The 15,869-nt window shown below is 35.9% G+C and overlaps 1 protein-coding gene across 6 annotated transcripts in view; it reads right to left on the reverse strand.

Annotated features, from left to right (window-relative positions):
• Positions 1–9,060: 9,060 nt before the first annotated feature.
• Positions 9,061–15,869, reverse strand: part of LOC148872576 (Cornichon family protein) — a 56,081-nt gene continuing 49,272 nt past the window's right edge. For 3 of the 6 annotated variants that reach the window (XR_016107452.1, XM_088970913.1, XM_088970915.1), the window contains 2 exons: positions 10,109–10,212; positions 9,061–9,493 (listed from right to left, as the gene is read on the reverse strand). Coding sequence is in view for 4 of the 6 variants with exons in the window: in XM_088970913.1 (XP_088827039.1) it covers positions 10,143–10,212 (70 nt within the window). In the remaining 2 variants the exon portion in view is untranslated. The remainder of the gene's footprint in view (positions 9,494–10,108; positions 10,213–15,869) is intronic. The other 3 variants (XR_016107451.1, XM_088970914.1, XM_088970916.1) reach the window with 1 other exon arrangement.

Genomic DNA, 15,869 nt, shown 5'->3' on the forward strand with positions numbered 1-15,869 from the left:
TTTCATAGTTTGGAAGATCAAAATTTGGTCTGTTTGGCAATAAAAGACAAAAAGGCAGAAAGAACAAAGTTCATGAAAACCCAAAATGACCATAAATCTAGAAGCTCCAAATCTATATTTCTACACTTAAAATCTTTCATTTAATAGCTTTATAGATCATGATAGACTAGGATACTTATCAAATGGTCTAAATCATTAAAAACAATACCCAAAAGCTTGTTACATCTTCTGACCCATTTCCGTTGTTAAAAAAATTTTCTAAAAAGATTTGCCAAACGACACCTAAATATCATGTTATGACATTAGAACATGCATCTTTAAATTATTGTACCCTTTTTTATTTTATTTTATTTTATTTTATCGTTTGGTTTCTATTATTGCATCTTTTTGTTATTGTAGTGTTTTTAATCATGAATGTGTAATAACTAAATAATGTTGATTAAGATTTAGGATAAACATTTACCTACCAGGATCCTATGTTCATGGGCAGGAGATTCAGATTCTCATTTGGGGGCAGTGACATTTAGCCCCCTGAACTTTGAGTGAATCTTATTATTCAAAATCAAAGGAAAGATAAAGAATATATACATCTTCCCTTCCTATGCATGCATCTTTGAATGCTTAGGTTTGTTCCCATTTTAAATGCAAATATGTCTAGGAAAAAATGAATTTATTGTCATTTTCAGTAGAACAAAAAACATATTATTATCATATGAAATCGAAACAAAGCACAAATTCTATTTTGGTTCAGCATTTGCCCTTTTATCAAACACAGTAACAAAATAGAATTTATGTAGCCAACCCCATATAATTGGGTAAGGATTAGATCATGATGATGGTGATGATAGCGTATCTTGAATAGAATGTTCAGAACTCAACCTCTTATTAACTGGGTTCCAATAAATGAGTTCAAATCTGCCTCCCACACAATGCGTCTCAAAAATGTTTCACAGCACATCCCAACTGTGTATTGAGAGCATCTCCCAATGATAAATATGGACGATGTTCTCAATGCATGCTGATATGTGCATGTAGGACATTTTTGGGGCGCATTCTCGGGGGAGCTGATGTAAACTCCCAATAAATCTAAACCGGTTCAAAGTTGGAACTGGACCCACTTGAGCCTTACACTCTTACTTTTTCTTGTTCCCCGAACCACATTCAAGAAAACCATATTCACATGGTCAACATGTACATAATCAACAATTCAACATGCATGTCATTGTCACCCATGAGATGTCTAGGTCCCATCTCCAATCTCTATCCAAACACCAGGGCCCTAGGTCAGGTCCGGATCTGTTCCTCACAAAGTGTTTTTCATACAATTTCACAACACATCTCAGCTGTACATCGATCGGGATAATCTTCCATGCTTGTAGGTATTTTTTTAGGGGAGATATTTTCAATACACGGTGGGATGTGCTGTGAGGTGCATTCCATGAGGTTAAGCCCATTTGGGAGGGCTGAAGCTTTAAAGAAACCACAGGAAGCTTAATGGGAAAGTCATTTTGGCTGAAACACAGCTAATTTAGGCATTTCTTGTTTATCACCAAGCATTGCTTATAGATTATATAAATGTAACCCATCTCCCAAAGCCAAAAAGCCACTGCGTGAAAGCCTCCCAAACAGACACTTTGAAGAATTTTCAAAATTTTCCACAATTCCCGCGGAATCCTTCCCCAGATAACAACATTCCAGTAAAACCATTCATGGTGATGGATTTAATGAACATTTGAAGGCAAGCAATAAACAACGGGACCTTTTTCAGAGGCAGCTTCCAGGAACATTGCACGCAGGGATGAGCTGTAGATGAACATACGAATCAACGGCCAAGTGAAAGTTGCCAGGTGGCAAGGTATGAAGTTATGGTAGTCTAACGCCCGACACACCTTCTGAGCTTAATTACCATATTAGGGTAACGTGGTGGTTTGTTCACTCGAAGACAGCAAACTCCTCATGTGGGAGCCCCATGAGCTGGAAACTAGATGGAATGAGACAAAAGCCACAAGGGAAGCAATAATTAAATAGCTGAGAGAAACAGTTTTATTTTCTTTTTGGCTTACAAATTAAGCTGAAAGCTACACTTAGGTGACTAGTATATAGTTAATATAAAATTACAAGATTCAGGGTGTATTAGAGTAACAAAGTACTGAAAATAGGGATCTAAAAACATAAGGCTGCATTTGGCATACTTTCAAAGAATTAGTTCTAATGGACTTTGTAGTTTGAAAATTCTTTTTTTTTTTTCAATTTATGAAAATTTTGTGAATTAATTATTTTTTGGGGCTTAAAATTAGCTAAAAAATAATATTTTTTTGCCTAACCATTAGGGCATATGATGTCATGTGCGCCTTAAAACATATAAAAATCCCAAAACTATCATTTGCATGGTTTATAAGAACATTTTGTCTTCTTCATTATTAAGTCTCTAAAACCCTAACTCTTAAACCTCCCTTGCCCATTTTCTTTCTCAAAGTTGAATGAACATGGCGTTGAAAAAACACAATGATCTATATATTAATCATGTCCATTTCCATCATTTTGCAATTATACTAATTCTCTCAACTACTCAAATCATGAACCATTATTTTGATAAATTTATCACTCATCATAATGTTAATTAACAGATTTGGACTCAAGTATTGGGGTACCTCATTGTTGCAAGTGAAAGTTAAAGCCTTAAAGTGTACGAATTCATATCTCTGCCCCACAAGGGGCTACCCCATAATACCCCACAGCACATCCCCAACAAATATCTCTCGATGATAATATTAGAACCAATGATGTTTCCAATACACGGTGGAGATCGATGTGCTGTGGGGCATTGTGGGGTGGCCCCTTGTGGGGTGGAGATGTAAACTCAAAGTATACTACTCCCAAAGCATATGATACTTTTATACAAACATCCAATCGCACGTTAAAAATATTCTGTGATTTTCCAAAAATCCAATTTCCTGTGTGAAAAGTTGAATTAGTAACCCAAAATGGTACCACCCAAGGTGTCTTTTTCTTCGTGACAGAGCTATGAGGAAAACCCAACCCATATGTCTCTATTAATGCCAAACTCTTTCTCATGTGGCAACGTGCAAGTTAGTTCCACCCACTCCTTGCAGCTTTTTCACAAGTCACCCTCGAAGGCTATAGCTAGAAAGTTGAGTTAAAGAATTAATCCTACGCCACTGAGGGAATGAGGCTGAAAAAGCCATTTTGTTTTGCTGGGTAACTTTAGTCGTCCAGCCCAATCACCCTATATTGTCCCTTTCCAAATAAATTACGAGCAAAGATATGATCCCTTCACGAGGGAGAAGACCTCTCTATATAAAATTATTGCAAGTGGGGCTTTCAGTGGTTCGAATCATGCACTGGAATTCTGGTTCTAATCTAAACCTCAATACTATTAAGCTGGATTGGGTTGTTAATACTAAGTGCCCGTTTGAGAGACCTTTCATGCAGTTCATGCAGTGGCTTTTGGCATTCAATGAGCTGAGAATTAAACCCGGAATGCCATGAGGTTGTGTTTGTTAAAAATTCGGAAATCCAGAATTACTCTTACAAAAGCCTCAAAATCTACTTTCCAGTGAAGCAGCTCATCAATCAATGCAGAAGCCCTCTCAAGCAGGCTCTAAAGCTTAGGTATCTGGCTCAATCATACATGTAGAACTCGAGAAGGATATTCATCCATAATACTAAGCTGGTGAATATAATGATCAACTGATGATCATAGAGGGGATGTTGGACAACATGGTTAATTTTATTTTTGAAAACAAAAACAACTGCCACATCAGCAAATATCGCATCCTTAGAGAAGAGGTTGCACAAATATAAGCCTATTTTGTATGTGTGTGGGGTAGGGGGGATGGAGATGGAATACAAAATTGAAGCATTGAAGGGAGCACAATAAGGCCAAGAGAAAAAAAAATAACAGAGACAAATTTTGTCAGACTTGAATGCATTGGACAGCTGTCTCTCTCATAATAATCTACACGGGTAAAAGACTTAAACATTCATTCACATTTCTTGTAAATACTGAAATCTCCCCTCCTTTAGCAATTTGTCAAGATGTTTGCATGATATCATGAGGAGTGGGTGAAATATTTTTAAAACCTAATTTTTCCCTTTTATATTCCCTTTACCTTTTGCCCTTGTGTTTAACTTAATTGGACAAAGACCTCCCCTCACTAAGAAGATTGGCATGAAGTTCATCAATGAAACTCGTCGTTCATCAAGTGATGTGGTAAGTTGATGTTTCTTGCATTTGGATGTTGAGCGGAGTATTAGCATGTCTTTTAATTGAGTTTTTAGTATATTTGTTAATAGTTGTTTTGTAGGCTGGTTTTAATGGCCATAGTGTTCTGAAAAAATGTTTCTTATAGTTGTGATGTTGAAAATTATAAGATGGGTTTGTTTTTCTTTTCTATAATTTGATTAGAAACCAATCTATTTCAAAATTCAGCCCATAAGGGTATATTAAACTTTTTAACTCCTCTATTATATATGACCTTTAGTGCATCTGATAAGGGAGGTCTCAGTCCATTTTGAAAAAAAAAAAAAAAAAAGAAAGGTTTCAGTATTTACATGAAAATGCAAAGGAGGTCTTAGACTGCATTTGGCATTCTTTATTTTAAGGATTAATCTCTTTTCTGCAGTTAAAAACTCTGTTAATATGGGCATTTTAAGTGTAAAAAGGAGATAAATCTTTAAAATAATAAATGCCAAATGTAGCCTTAATCTTCTACTCTCCAATCTATAACTTTTGTTATTTTAAGTTTATTACATTGATGTAATTTTTTCTTACATTTATATTTTATAGTTGAGTGACTTGAACAGTCAAACCAGACCATTCATGATTCAGCCCACGACCTAGTGTGGCCAAAAATGATAGGTGTGAAAGAACTCCCATGTGCATAGGGCAGGTACGGGTGAACATTTCCAGCCCATCCTACAAATTCAATATTTATATTATTAAATTCATATTATATAATATTTTCAAGTCCGGGTCTAAGCCCGGCCCCAGCCCCGTCCATAACCATCCTTAAGGGAGGGTTGAAGTCTGGATATAGTAGGCAAGCATTGTAAGCATGGTCAATGAGAACTCAATAAGTATTCTGACAATTGTGCCAAAAGTTATTTTTAATATTTTTCGAGGGTAGACTGGTGATATTTTAAGGCAGAGGGGTCAAAAAATTTTCTAAGTGCTTACTCAGTGTGTTCATCATCCTATGTGCTTACTTGATCCCTGGACTTATTTGAATCTTGTGCTTCAACTATGGTTTTAAAACCGGGCCGGACTGGACTGTCAGATCGTAAAACTAGGAACCAGTCAGGTGACCGATTCCATTTTTCCCCAAAACTGAATTTTTGCTAAAAACCATTGAATTTAGTCAGAAAACCTCTGATCCGGGCAGTGCGAATTCATTCACACTGCTACAAATGCATGGAAATGCAAATGAGAAGAGTGGAAATTTTGGTTCACTTTTTTCTTCAGGCTTTACTTCACTGCACTAAACAAACTAAACGTAGAGTTGGTTTAGTTTTGTATTGATAATTTTATACACTTGCCAAACGATTTTTAATTGTGATAACTACAAGCACGAATCCAAAGATTAGAATCCACCTTTTTTACATTGACCAACTTTGAGTGCAAAAGCTTCATTCATTTTTTAGATGCAAAATTTGCTCTCATTTTGATTGCAAACAAGCTTTGAAATTTATGTTTATTGTCATTTTCAAGACATAAATGCATTTTTATCAAATACAAGCAAAACTGAACCAAAGTTCATATATTCACTGGCCCAACATTTGCACTATTCCCAAACAAAGTCTTAAGGGTAAAAAACTAAAAACGGTAACACTTGGCCCAAATTTCAGTCTACTGGATAGATGGCATTAGGGATGAAAAATGGATCATATGAAATTAAAAACGGCCAGAATATTATATGTTATTTAGAGAAAAACTAAAAATGAATTTGATATTGTATATCATGAATTATGAGACCTAAACTTTCTTTATTAAAAATAAAACAGATACGTATTAATTCTATATGAATACAGGCATAAATGTAAATGTTTAAATATCATCAGATCAGATCGAATCATATGGGTCAGATCATAAACCAATAGAGCCAACTGAAGGTGGCTCAGTTGGTATGTTAACTGGTTATAAAAACTAGACTGGACATGGAACCGTTTTGGCCATCGGTTTGCAGGTCAAATGGTCTGACCGTTCGGTTCGAATAGATGGATCGTTTTGATTTTAAAAAATATAAAAAATAAAAAATAATTAAAATAAAAACGACCAAAACCATTGTTTGGGCCGACGGTTCAACTGCCTGAGTCAAGGATCACTGACCAAGTCAACAGTTTTTGGCTTATGAACGGTTTTAGGGTGAAACAGAACCGGTTGCTTGGATGGTTCCTGAGTCAACTGGTCAGACCGTCCAATCCGGTCCAATTAGGAATGCAACGGATCAAATCATATTCAAATCAAAGTATATCCAAATCCAATCCAACACTGTTAATTACAGATCAGATAGACATGGATCTGAATTCAAATCCAATCAAGAAGTCAGATATTCTGATATGATCTGATCCGATTTGTTTTCTTTAAAAAATCATAAATTATTAAAAGAACAATAGAATATACCAATTTAAATATATAAAAACAAAAAATATAAGTATTTTTTTAATTATTTTCATCATATTGTTTTTAAAAAAATAAATAATATAACAAATTTGCAAAAATGCAATATAAATAAATAAATAACATATATATCAGATTGGATTTTCTCGGATCAAATAGGGGTGATCCGAATCTGATACCAAGATCCGAGCTGGAGTGAATGGAATTTGACCAAATCTTTGCATTGGATCGGATCATTTGCACACCTAGGTCCAATTTTCAAAACCATGTCCTTAAGGTGCGCATCACCAAATACCAAAAAAAAGAAACCCCCCCCCCCCCCAACATTGAAGCCCGGATCCTGCCCCACAAACTCAATCTGGATTAACACTCTCTTGGACATGGGGTAATATCACTGGAAACTGATTGCCTTCCACTCATAATTTCAACCCCCACTCCCCACCACACCATATCCTATAAGTAACACTTTAACAACATTCAGATGATGAGATCAAACGAACCATGACTGCTGCACAGCCTGACCTTGAAACAGTGCTAAAATTTCAGCCTCGGAATTTCTTATTGTCCCACATATTCTTGATGATCTTGGATTACCATGGTAGTATCCATCAAACTTACGTTTTAGATTATTTATGGCAGAACTCTCCCAAGTTGCTAGTGATGATTGTCTGTAGGGCACATAGCTTAACACTGCATCCCAGCCTCTAAGGATGTAGTCTATCCAGATTCCTTTGAATACTTCTCTTGTCATTAACTAATTGCTCAATCTTAACTTTTATGTTATCTGTGAGCATGTGCACCTCAAGCTTTTTTGTTGAATATTCTTTCATTACGCTTATTCCAAATGCTCCACATAATTTCTGCTCTGGTGTTCCAAAAAAGAAACACACACACACACACACAAGCTTGCCTCTTCTTGGTTGTGAAGGATTCAAGGATTTTTTTTAACAAGTAACAGAAATTGTAAGGAGAGTTTTGCAGGGCAAAGAGATCAAGTATTCCTCGTGGGGCAGTTCAATCCAAATCTTTATCATGAAGGAGCAAGAAGGGAAGAAGTGATAGATAATTGATGTTCTCCCCATATTTGAAACAGAAGAAACGAACGTGAGGGGATGGAAACCAGTTTGGTCTCCTTGAAGCATCACACGTATATAAATGATCTTGAGAGAAACTTCCCAGCAAAAAGCCTTCAATTTATAAGGTGAAAGGATCTTCCCAAACGGCTTTTAATAGGATAGGATGGGATTTTGAGAGGGTTAATGGGCTATAATAAAAGGTTTGAAGGTTCCACTGGAGTCAAGGGTCCACACTTGTTGGTCAGTTGGTCTTCACCATCTTGTGTTAGAAAATCTTCTTTGACGAGGTTGAGCAAATTTGTGATGGCATATGGTTGGTTGATGGTGTATAAAACAGAAGACATAAGATAAAAGAAGACAGTAATTCTTTCAAAGTGTTCTTCCAATCAATGGTGCGCCAATATAGAGTTACCACAAACAAGGGACAAATTAAAAAAAAAAAATTAAGGTCACACTCTTTCTTTAAGAAACAAAGGCTGTAACTCCCTATCAGCCAGGCTTCCATTCCTATCTTTGCAAGACAAAGACAGTAAATAGATGTTCTATCATTGTTTTATTGCATGTTTGTTCTCTACATCAACTTATCTATGAGTTGCCTCATTGCATTCATAGCACTGGCTAAGTTTAGTTGGAAGAAAATATTTAATTAGAAATCATTTCCATGTCAAACACAGAATGTATATGATAATTTGAGGCAAAGGTATCTCAAGGCTATAAGCACGAAAAGCCCTGAGTGGAAAGAAAGGCACTATTACCCTGCTTCCTCAGGCATTTAACCAAGTGAGACAGTGAAAAATGTGATGCCACCAAGATAGAACCAGAGAGGGGAGAGGTTCACAGGTCAAAGGTTCATCACCAATGATGACCTGGTATATATATATATATATATATGGTGAATGGATGGCAAGTTTCTTAATTTACATTTTCTTTAAAATACGTACGTAACAAAGTAGTATGTATAACAAAAAGTCATTAATCAATATAAACAAAGAGGTGGACTAGTTGTAATTAAACAATATATAAAAACAAGAGGTCATGGGTTCAAGAGTTGTTAAATACGTTTTAAAATTTCAATTATTTAAGGGCCCAGGCGATTACATGAAACTGGGACCAATTCACTGGTTTTCTTGTTAAACCGGTTGTTCGACCAGTTTTCACTGGGTTTTTAACAAATACAGTTATTGGGGTGTGACCAAACCGGCCAAAGTCCTGGGTCATGGTTCAACCAGTTCGACCAGCCGGTCTGGTCTGGTTTCCTAAACACCGCTTAATACCGGTGCTCCTCGATACTGGTGTTGTTTAAAATTAAGTTTCTATAGAATAATTCTATGAAGTAGCCTCCACTTTGGAGATGAAATGTGTTTTACTTTTAACTAACTGACATAGTAGAATCTAGGGAAATTGCACAACAAAAACAAAATCCGGCCGACTGATGCTCTTTAACCGTTTTTCCATTCAATTCAATGGGGAAGTAAATCAAAAGACATGAATGGAAGCAGCAAGAGCAATTGGATTAAATGAAACAGGAAAAAGAAAAGGACATTATAGTTCTACCAAACAAAAAAGAAACTAGTTCTGCATACAAGTACATCGATGCAATGCTACAAGAACACTTCTCCAATCAATTTACTCCACTTTCTAGTTTGATCCAGATGCTTGTCCACTTGTTAAATCTGTGATTCAACCAATGAGAAGTTGAAAACTAACAGATCTCCAAATTTGTCAAAATGCCTAAAAATCTCTAGAGACCAAGAAGAAGATAAACAGAAAGGCAACCCTGCACAATAATACACCCCACTTCAAGAAATTATCAACGTAAACACCACAATAATCATATTAGTAATGATAATACTATTATTAGTAACGACTAAATAGTAAAAAAATTACATCTTATTCAGATAGGATGCTTCCGTTGGGTCTATGCCAAAGAGAACTGTCCAACTGCATTGCCAATAAAGCAAAGATGTTGGTCCTCTTTGTCTCTATTGGCATACTTATATGCCTGTCCACAATTAATTGTCAACAATACCCAGCAACATGATTCAACAAATTGAAAATCACTGAATTTCAATGTGGTTTTAATATATTACAAAAATTAGCAAAATTTCTTGGGATCTGAAGCCTGATAATGAAAATTAGATGACAAGAATAACTAACAAACTCATTTTCTAACAACCATTCTATTTTTCAGATTGCCAGACTTTCACTCCATACTATCACTTCATGCTACACCAAAAGCAGTTCAAAACTTGAAAGCAAAGTAAAACAGCAATAGAATGCTTTGATAATGGAAGCAAGAATGCATTAAACAATTTAAAGAAGCTTGGATGGTTCTTGGTTCATAATTGAGCCTTGTCAATAGTAGACAGTGCAATCAAGTAAAAGAGCTTACGTTAATGGACAGTACACCTTCAGGCAATGGGTAATCAAAATGTGTAAGATTCATGCAGATCCACATCTTCATCAATAAGTAAGGTAACAGCAACCACCACAAGCCTGCAAAAGATCAAATCATTTTCAGCATTCTGAGGGGGGTGGAAGAGAGCGAGAAAGAGAGAGAAGACTAATTGTTATTAATAGTATTCCTTTGAGCGCATGAAGAAATGAAAGGATAAAATACTAGACTAGACCAAAGATGCAGCAACCTAAGCCAATCATTTGAGTAGATATCATAGCTAAAGTTACATGACCCTCAAAATCAAGGAAATTTTGGAGAGGATATTGAGAAGTAACCATTGTGGTTGTTTCATTAAGCCCTACCTATGCTACAAATTCTTTAATCTTTCATCTTTACCTTTTTTTCCTATTGGTTTTCTTTGCTTCCTTGTCGGTTTCTTTTGGACAGGCCTACTCTTTTCATAAATGAAATTGTACTTCAAAGGATTCATGCAGTCTTTAGTAAATCAAAGATTCAGGTCTTCTCCCAAATTAAGCACTTCATTCCATTAAAATGAGTGCCTAAAAGGACATTACCCAATGTTGGTCCAAGCTTTCTAGGTTCTTGGGAGGGTTGGGCTGGATATGGACCCAAGGGACCATTGCTTGGAGTAATGATAAAGCCTCAGGCTAATATTGTGGGTTGTCTAAGATCAGCCACTTACACAAGTGAAATGCCAAAAATATGTCCCATTACACATTTCTGCAAATTCTGATGCTGAGACTGCGCCTAGAATTGGCATACACAGGTCAAATTTGGTATCGGATTTAACCACTCCAAGGTAGCCCCTCAGGTCAGCGTACATTGATCATTGGTTTTGTAAATACTTTTTTCTTGATAATGTTTACCTTCATGGAGGCTAGCATAATTGAGGCCTCAAAGGGCAGGCTTCAAAAAACCCCTGCTTGCCCTTGCTGTGAGGGAGTTGTCCCCTCAGTTTGTTGGAACCAATGTTCAGAAAACCAAACCGGGCACAGAACCGGAGAAAGGAGAGGTTCACGAGTCAGAGCTTCAACCGGGGTTGAACCGGAGGTCGAACTGTGATGACATGGCATATATTTTACAACTTTTAATACACACTAGTAAGTGTGCACATGGCAATTCAAGATGGCTAGTTTCCTAGTTTTATATACCATTCAACATGTATGTTAATTGAAAAAATAGCATTTCTCTTTATTAAGAACATTAAATTTCCGCTAAAAATGTGGCAAATCATCACATCTAAAAGATAAAAATCTTTTACATATATTAATTTCATTATTTTCAAAAATAATACTACTATAATAAGCATTTAATAGAGAAAATTCATATTAATTAGCAGCTAAAGATGGTTATCAACTTTATATGATAAATATTCAAGATGGAAAGTAAAATAGAAAAAAACAAGGATGAAATTTCTGTTTTATTTAATTAGAGAGAGAGAGAATAGAAAAAATAACTTTATTATTCTATTCTTTCTTTCCTCTTTCTTTTCTATCTTTCTTTTTCTCTTCTCAAAACCCTTTGATCTTTTAAATTTCAATAGAAAAACATTAAAACAAAATATAATTGATATATATAGCATTTAATAAAATGTATTAAAACATACATTAATAAGATATAGCAATATAAATGATATTATAAAAGGCATAAAAGGCGCCCGCCTTGTCATTTTTGTCACCTAGGCAGGCTCCTAGTTGCCTAGAAGGGCACCTAGTTGCTAAAAGTCAAGGCGTTTGAGCAAGGCGCCCAGCCAAGAGCGCCTAGTCGCCTAGGCGACGCCTTGACAACTATGATTCAACCCAAAAATTGAACTATTTATCTTTGCCAAACAGTAAAATAATTTCATTTTTGGTAAGTTCTAAATTATGTATTTCATTTTCGTTATCAATAAAAATAATCCTTGTTTTTTACACTTATTTATTTATTTTGATTAACAAAAATATCATAAATGTGTCTAAATTTATCTACATTTTTGTAATTTTCTATATGTATTTCTATTTTAAATATTTTATTATCTAACTATCACTTCATAAGTTGATCAATTTGATTCGAATAGTTGAATTAATCAGCCACCACTTGAATAAAGCATGGTTTTGTTTTTGAGTTAATTTTAAAATATATGGGTTTATATTGTTAAAAATATTGACATAGATCTGATTAGTAGCATTTATTAGTGAAAAATAACTTAAATATAGGATTTTAATAAGAAAAAATGGAAGTTAATACCTTAAGCATAAGACAATTAGAAATGGACTAAATTGACAAATATGGGCATTTTAGTAGCTATAAAGTTGTAATAAAATGGCTTTTATACTCTTTCTCAAACAAAGAAATAAAGGGTAATTTTATTCCAAAAACTTTCCACTCTATATTCGCACTTTTATATATAGTATAGATAAATATGGTTGATGGATGACAAATCCCTTAATTTTTAAAGCGAATGACCAATGTTCAAGTTTCATAATTTACATTTTCTTTAAAATACATGCATAACAAAGTAATATATACAATAAAGAGTCATTAAATAGCATAAGTGAAGAGGTGGACTAGTGGTAATTAAGCAAACTATGAACATAAGAGGTTATGGGTTCGAGTCTTCTCAAACTCATTTTAAAATTTCAAGTATTTAATGGTCGAGACGATTTCATGAAACCGACACTAGTTCATCGATTTTCCAGTTAAACCGGCCAATCAATCGATTTTCACCAAGTTTTTAGTAAACACGGTTATTGGTGTGTGACCGAACTAGTCAAGGCCCTAGGTCACTCTTGGCAATAAATCCGATTGAAAAAATAAGGAAGAAGAGAAGAGAAGAGAAGAGAAGAGAAGAAGAAGAAGAAGAAGAAGAAGAAGAAGAAAGAAGGGAAGAAGAAAGATTAGAGGCAATAGAACAGTGTTGGCGACGCCAACTTCTATTATAATATATAGGGCAACAAAAATAAGAAGGGAAAAGACCCTTGTACCCCTTCTGTAAGTGAAGTACAATAACAAAAAATAAATAAAAAGGCTTTAACCAACCAAACAGACCCTAACAAAATAAGATAAATTATTTCCACATTCCCTCCCAAGTTGGAGCATAAATGCCAGTCATGCCCAACTTGTCACACAAATCATTATGCCACACATGATGAAGACCTTTGGTGAATATGTCTGCAAGTTGTTCTTTTGAGCTGACATATGGAGTGCACACTTCTCCATTCACAAGTTTTTCTCTAATAAAATGCTTGTCCATTTCACTGTGTTTCGTCCTATCATGGAGGACTGGATTAGTTGCAATGTTGATAGCAACTTTATTGTCGCAATTGAGTGACATAGGGTTGCTAATTACAAAACCCAGTTCACCTAACAGATTTCTTATCCACATAATTTCAGCAACCCCATGAAACATAGCTCTGTATTTTGCTCCAGCACTAGATCTAGCCACCACACTTTGCTTTTTACTTCTCCATGTGACTAGGTTTCCTCCTACAAAGGCACAATAACCACCTGTAGACTTTCAGTCATCAATTGCCCCTGCCCAATCAGCATCAATATATACTTCCACCTTTTAATGTCCATTTCTGGAACAGAAAACCATCTCGAGGAAACTTCTTGAGGTATCTAAGGATCTTCTCTGCATCTTCAAAGTGACCTGTCCTAGGATTGTGCATGAACTGACTAAGGACACCCACTGCATAAGCAATATCATGCCTGGTCATAGACAAATACAAGAGTCTCCCTACAAGTCTCTGAAACTTCAGCGCATCTTTCAAGAACTCTCCCTGACTATCTCCCAGCTAATGGTTAGGTTCAATTGGTGAGTCAATTGGTTTCACCCCTAACTTGCTTGTATCTTCTAGAAGATCTAGTACATATTTCCATTGGGAAATAAAGATGCCCTTGTGAGAGCAGGCAACTTCAATTCCAAGGAAATAACACAAGGGGGTTAGATCTTTCACCTCAAATTGAGTGGCTAAGAATTTTTTTAGTCTTTGTATTTCAGCCTCCTAATCTCCTGTGATCACTATGTCATCCACATACACAATTAGAGCTGCAATTTTCCCTTCACCTTTCTTCACAAATAGAATGTGGTCTGACTGGCATTGTTTGAACCCCATCTGTTGAACTACTAAGTGGAACTTACTAAACCAAGCCCGAGGTGATTGTTTCAACCCATATAATGATTTTTTTAACCTGCACACTTTCTATTCACTGCCTTTGGCACAAAAACCTGGAGGTTGGATCATGTACACTTCCTCTTCTAAGTCACCATTCAAGAAAGCACTTTTGATGTCCAATTGGTGAAGTTCCCAGTCAAGATTTGCTGCCAATGAAAGAAGAATCCTGATAGTGTTCATCTTATTTACTAGAGCAAAAGTCTCTACATAGTCCACTCCATATACCTGTGTAAAACCTTTTGCCACCAGTCTGGCCTTGTACCTTTCAACAGTTCCATCAGCCTTGTGTTCCACTGTGAATACCCACTTGCAACCCACTGGTTCCTACCCTTCAGGAAGATCCACCAACTTCCAAGTGCCATTTTTGTGTAATGCATCAATTTCTTCCTTCGTTGCATATGTCCATTCAGGTTTGGATAAAGCTTTTGCCACATTCTTTGGAATAAGGATACTGTCAACAGAAGAGAGGAATGCACAATATGAATGTGAAATATGGTCATAAGACAAAGTGAGAGATAAGATGATTAGTGGTACAAGATTTAACACCCTTTCTCTTAGAAATAGGAACATCGTGATCATTAATGACAGGGGAATCGACATTGAGAGGAACAAACATATCAATAGGAGCAAGTGTACCTGAATGATGAGAAGGATCTACCTCCGATGAAGCTGATGATGTTGGTTGCATAGTGTCAGATTCCACAGCTCTTGAACTCTGCTGCTTTTGTAGCGGCAAAGAAAGACAGAGAATGGAGGATCAGGTAGAGGAGGTAGTTGAGTTTGAGCATGTTTCTCCTCAACCCTACTCTCCCCTTGAGGAGAAACAGAGTAAAAAGGATGATTCAAAGGATACGTCGATGGAGACATATTTCTTGCGAAAGGTGGGATCATAGCAACTATACCCCTTTTGAGATAAAGGGTAACCAAGGAAAACACAAGGAATAGCACGAGGATCAAGTTTATCCCGAGTAGGGGACAAGTTATGAACAAAGCAACGACACCCAAAAATATGCATTGGAATGGGGGACAACAAAGTTGTAGAAAACAAAAGTTGATGTGGGGCCTTATACTCTAGTAACCGAGATAGCACACAGAACAACATCCATCCAAAAGTGTTTCGCAACAATCATATGGATTAACAAGCCACGAGCTACTTCGAGAAGATGACAGTTTTTTCTTTCAACAACACCATTTTGTTGGGGTATCCTAGCACAAGAGCTTCGTTGAAGCGATCCGCTTGAAGCAAAGAATTCCGTGAGATCACTATGGAAATAGTCCTTTGCATTGTTCGACTAGAAAAATATGAATTTCAGTTTGGAACTAAGTGAACACCATGCATTGAAAGTCTTTCACAATTTTAGGCACTTCATCTCTAGATCGCATAGGGTAAACCCAAGTGTATCTAAAGTAATCATCGACCAAGGTAATGAAGTACTTATATCCAACTACAGTGGGTAGAGTAATAGGGCCCCAAACATCAGAATAAACAATATGAAATGGAAATTCAGATCTTTTATTTCTCAAAGGAAAAGAACTTCTACAATGTTTACTCAATTGATATGTCTGACACTGCAATT

The sequence above is a fragment of the Nelumbo lutea genome, chromosome 2 (assembly GCF_056320005.1).
Source record: "Nelumbo lutea isolate HS-2025 chromosome 2, American lotus-T2T, whole genome shotgun sequence".
Lineage (NCBI taxonomy): Eukaryota > Viridiplantae > Streptophyta > Magnoliopsida > Proteales > Nelumbonaceae > Nelumbo > Nelumbo lutea.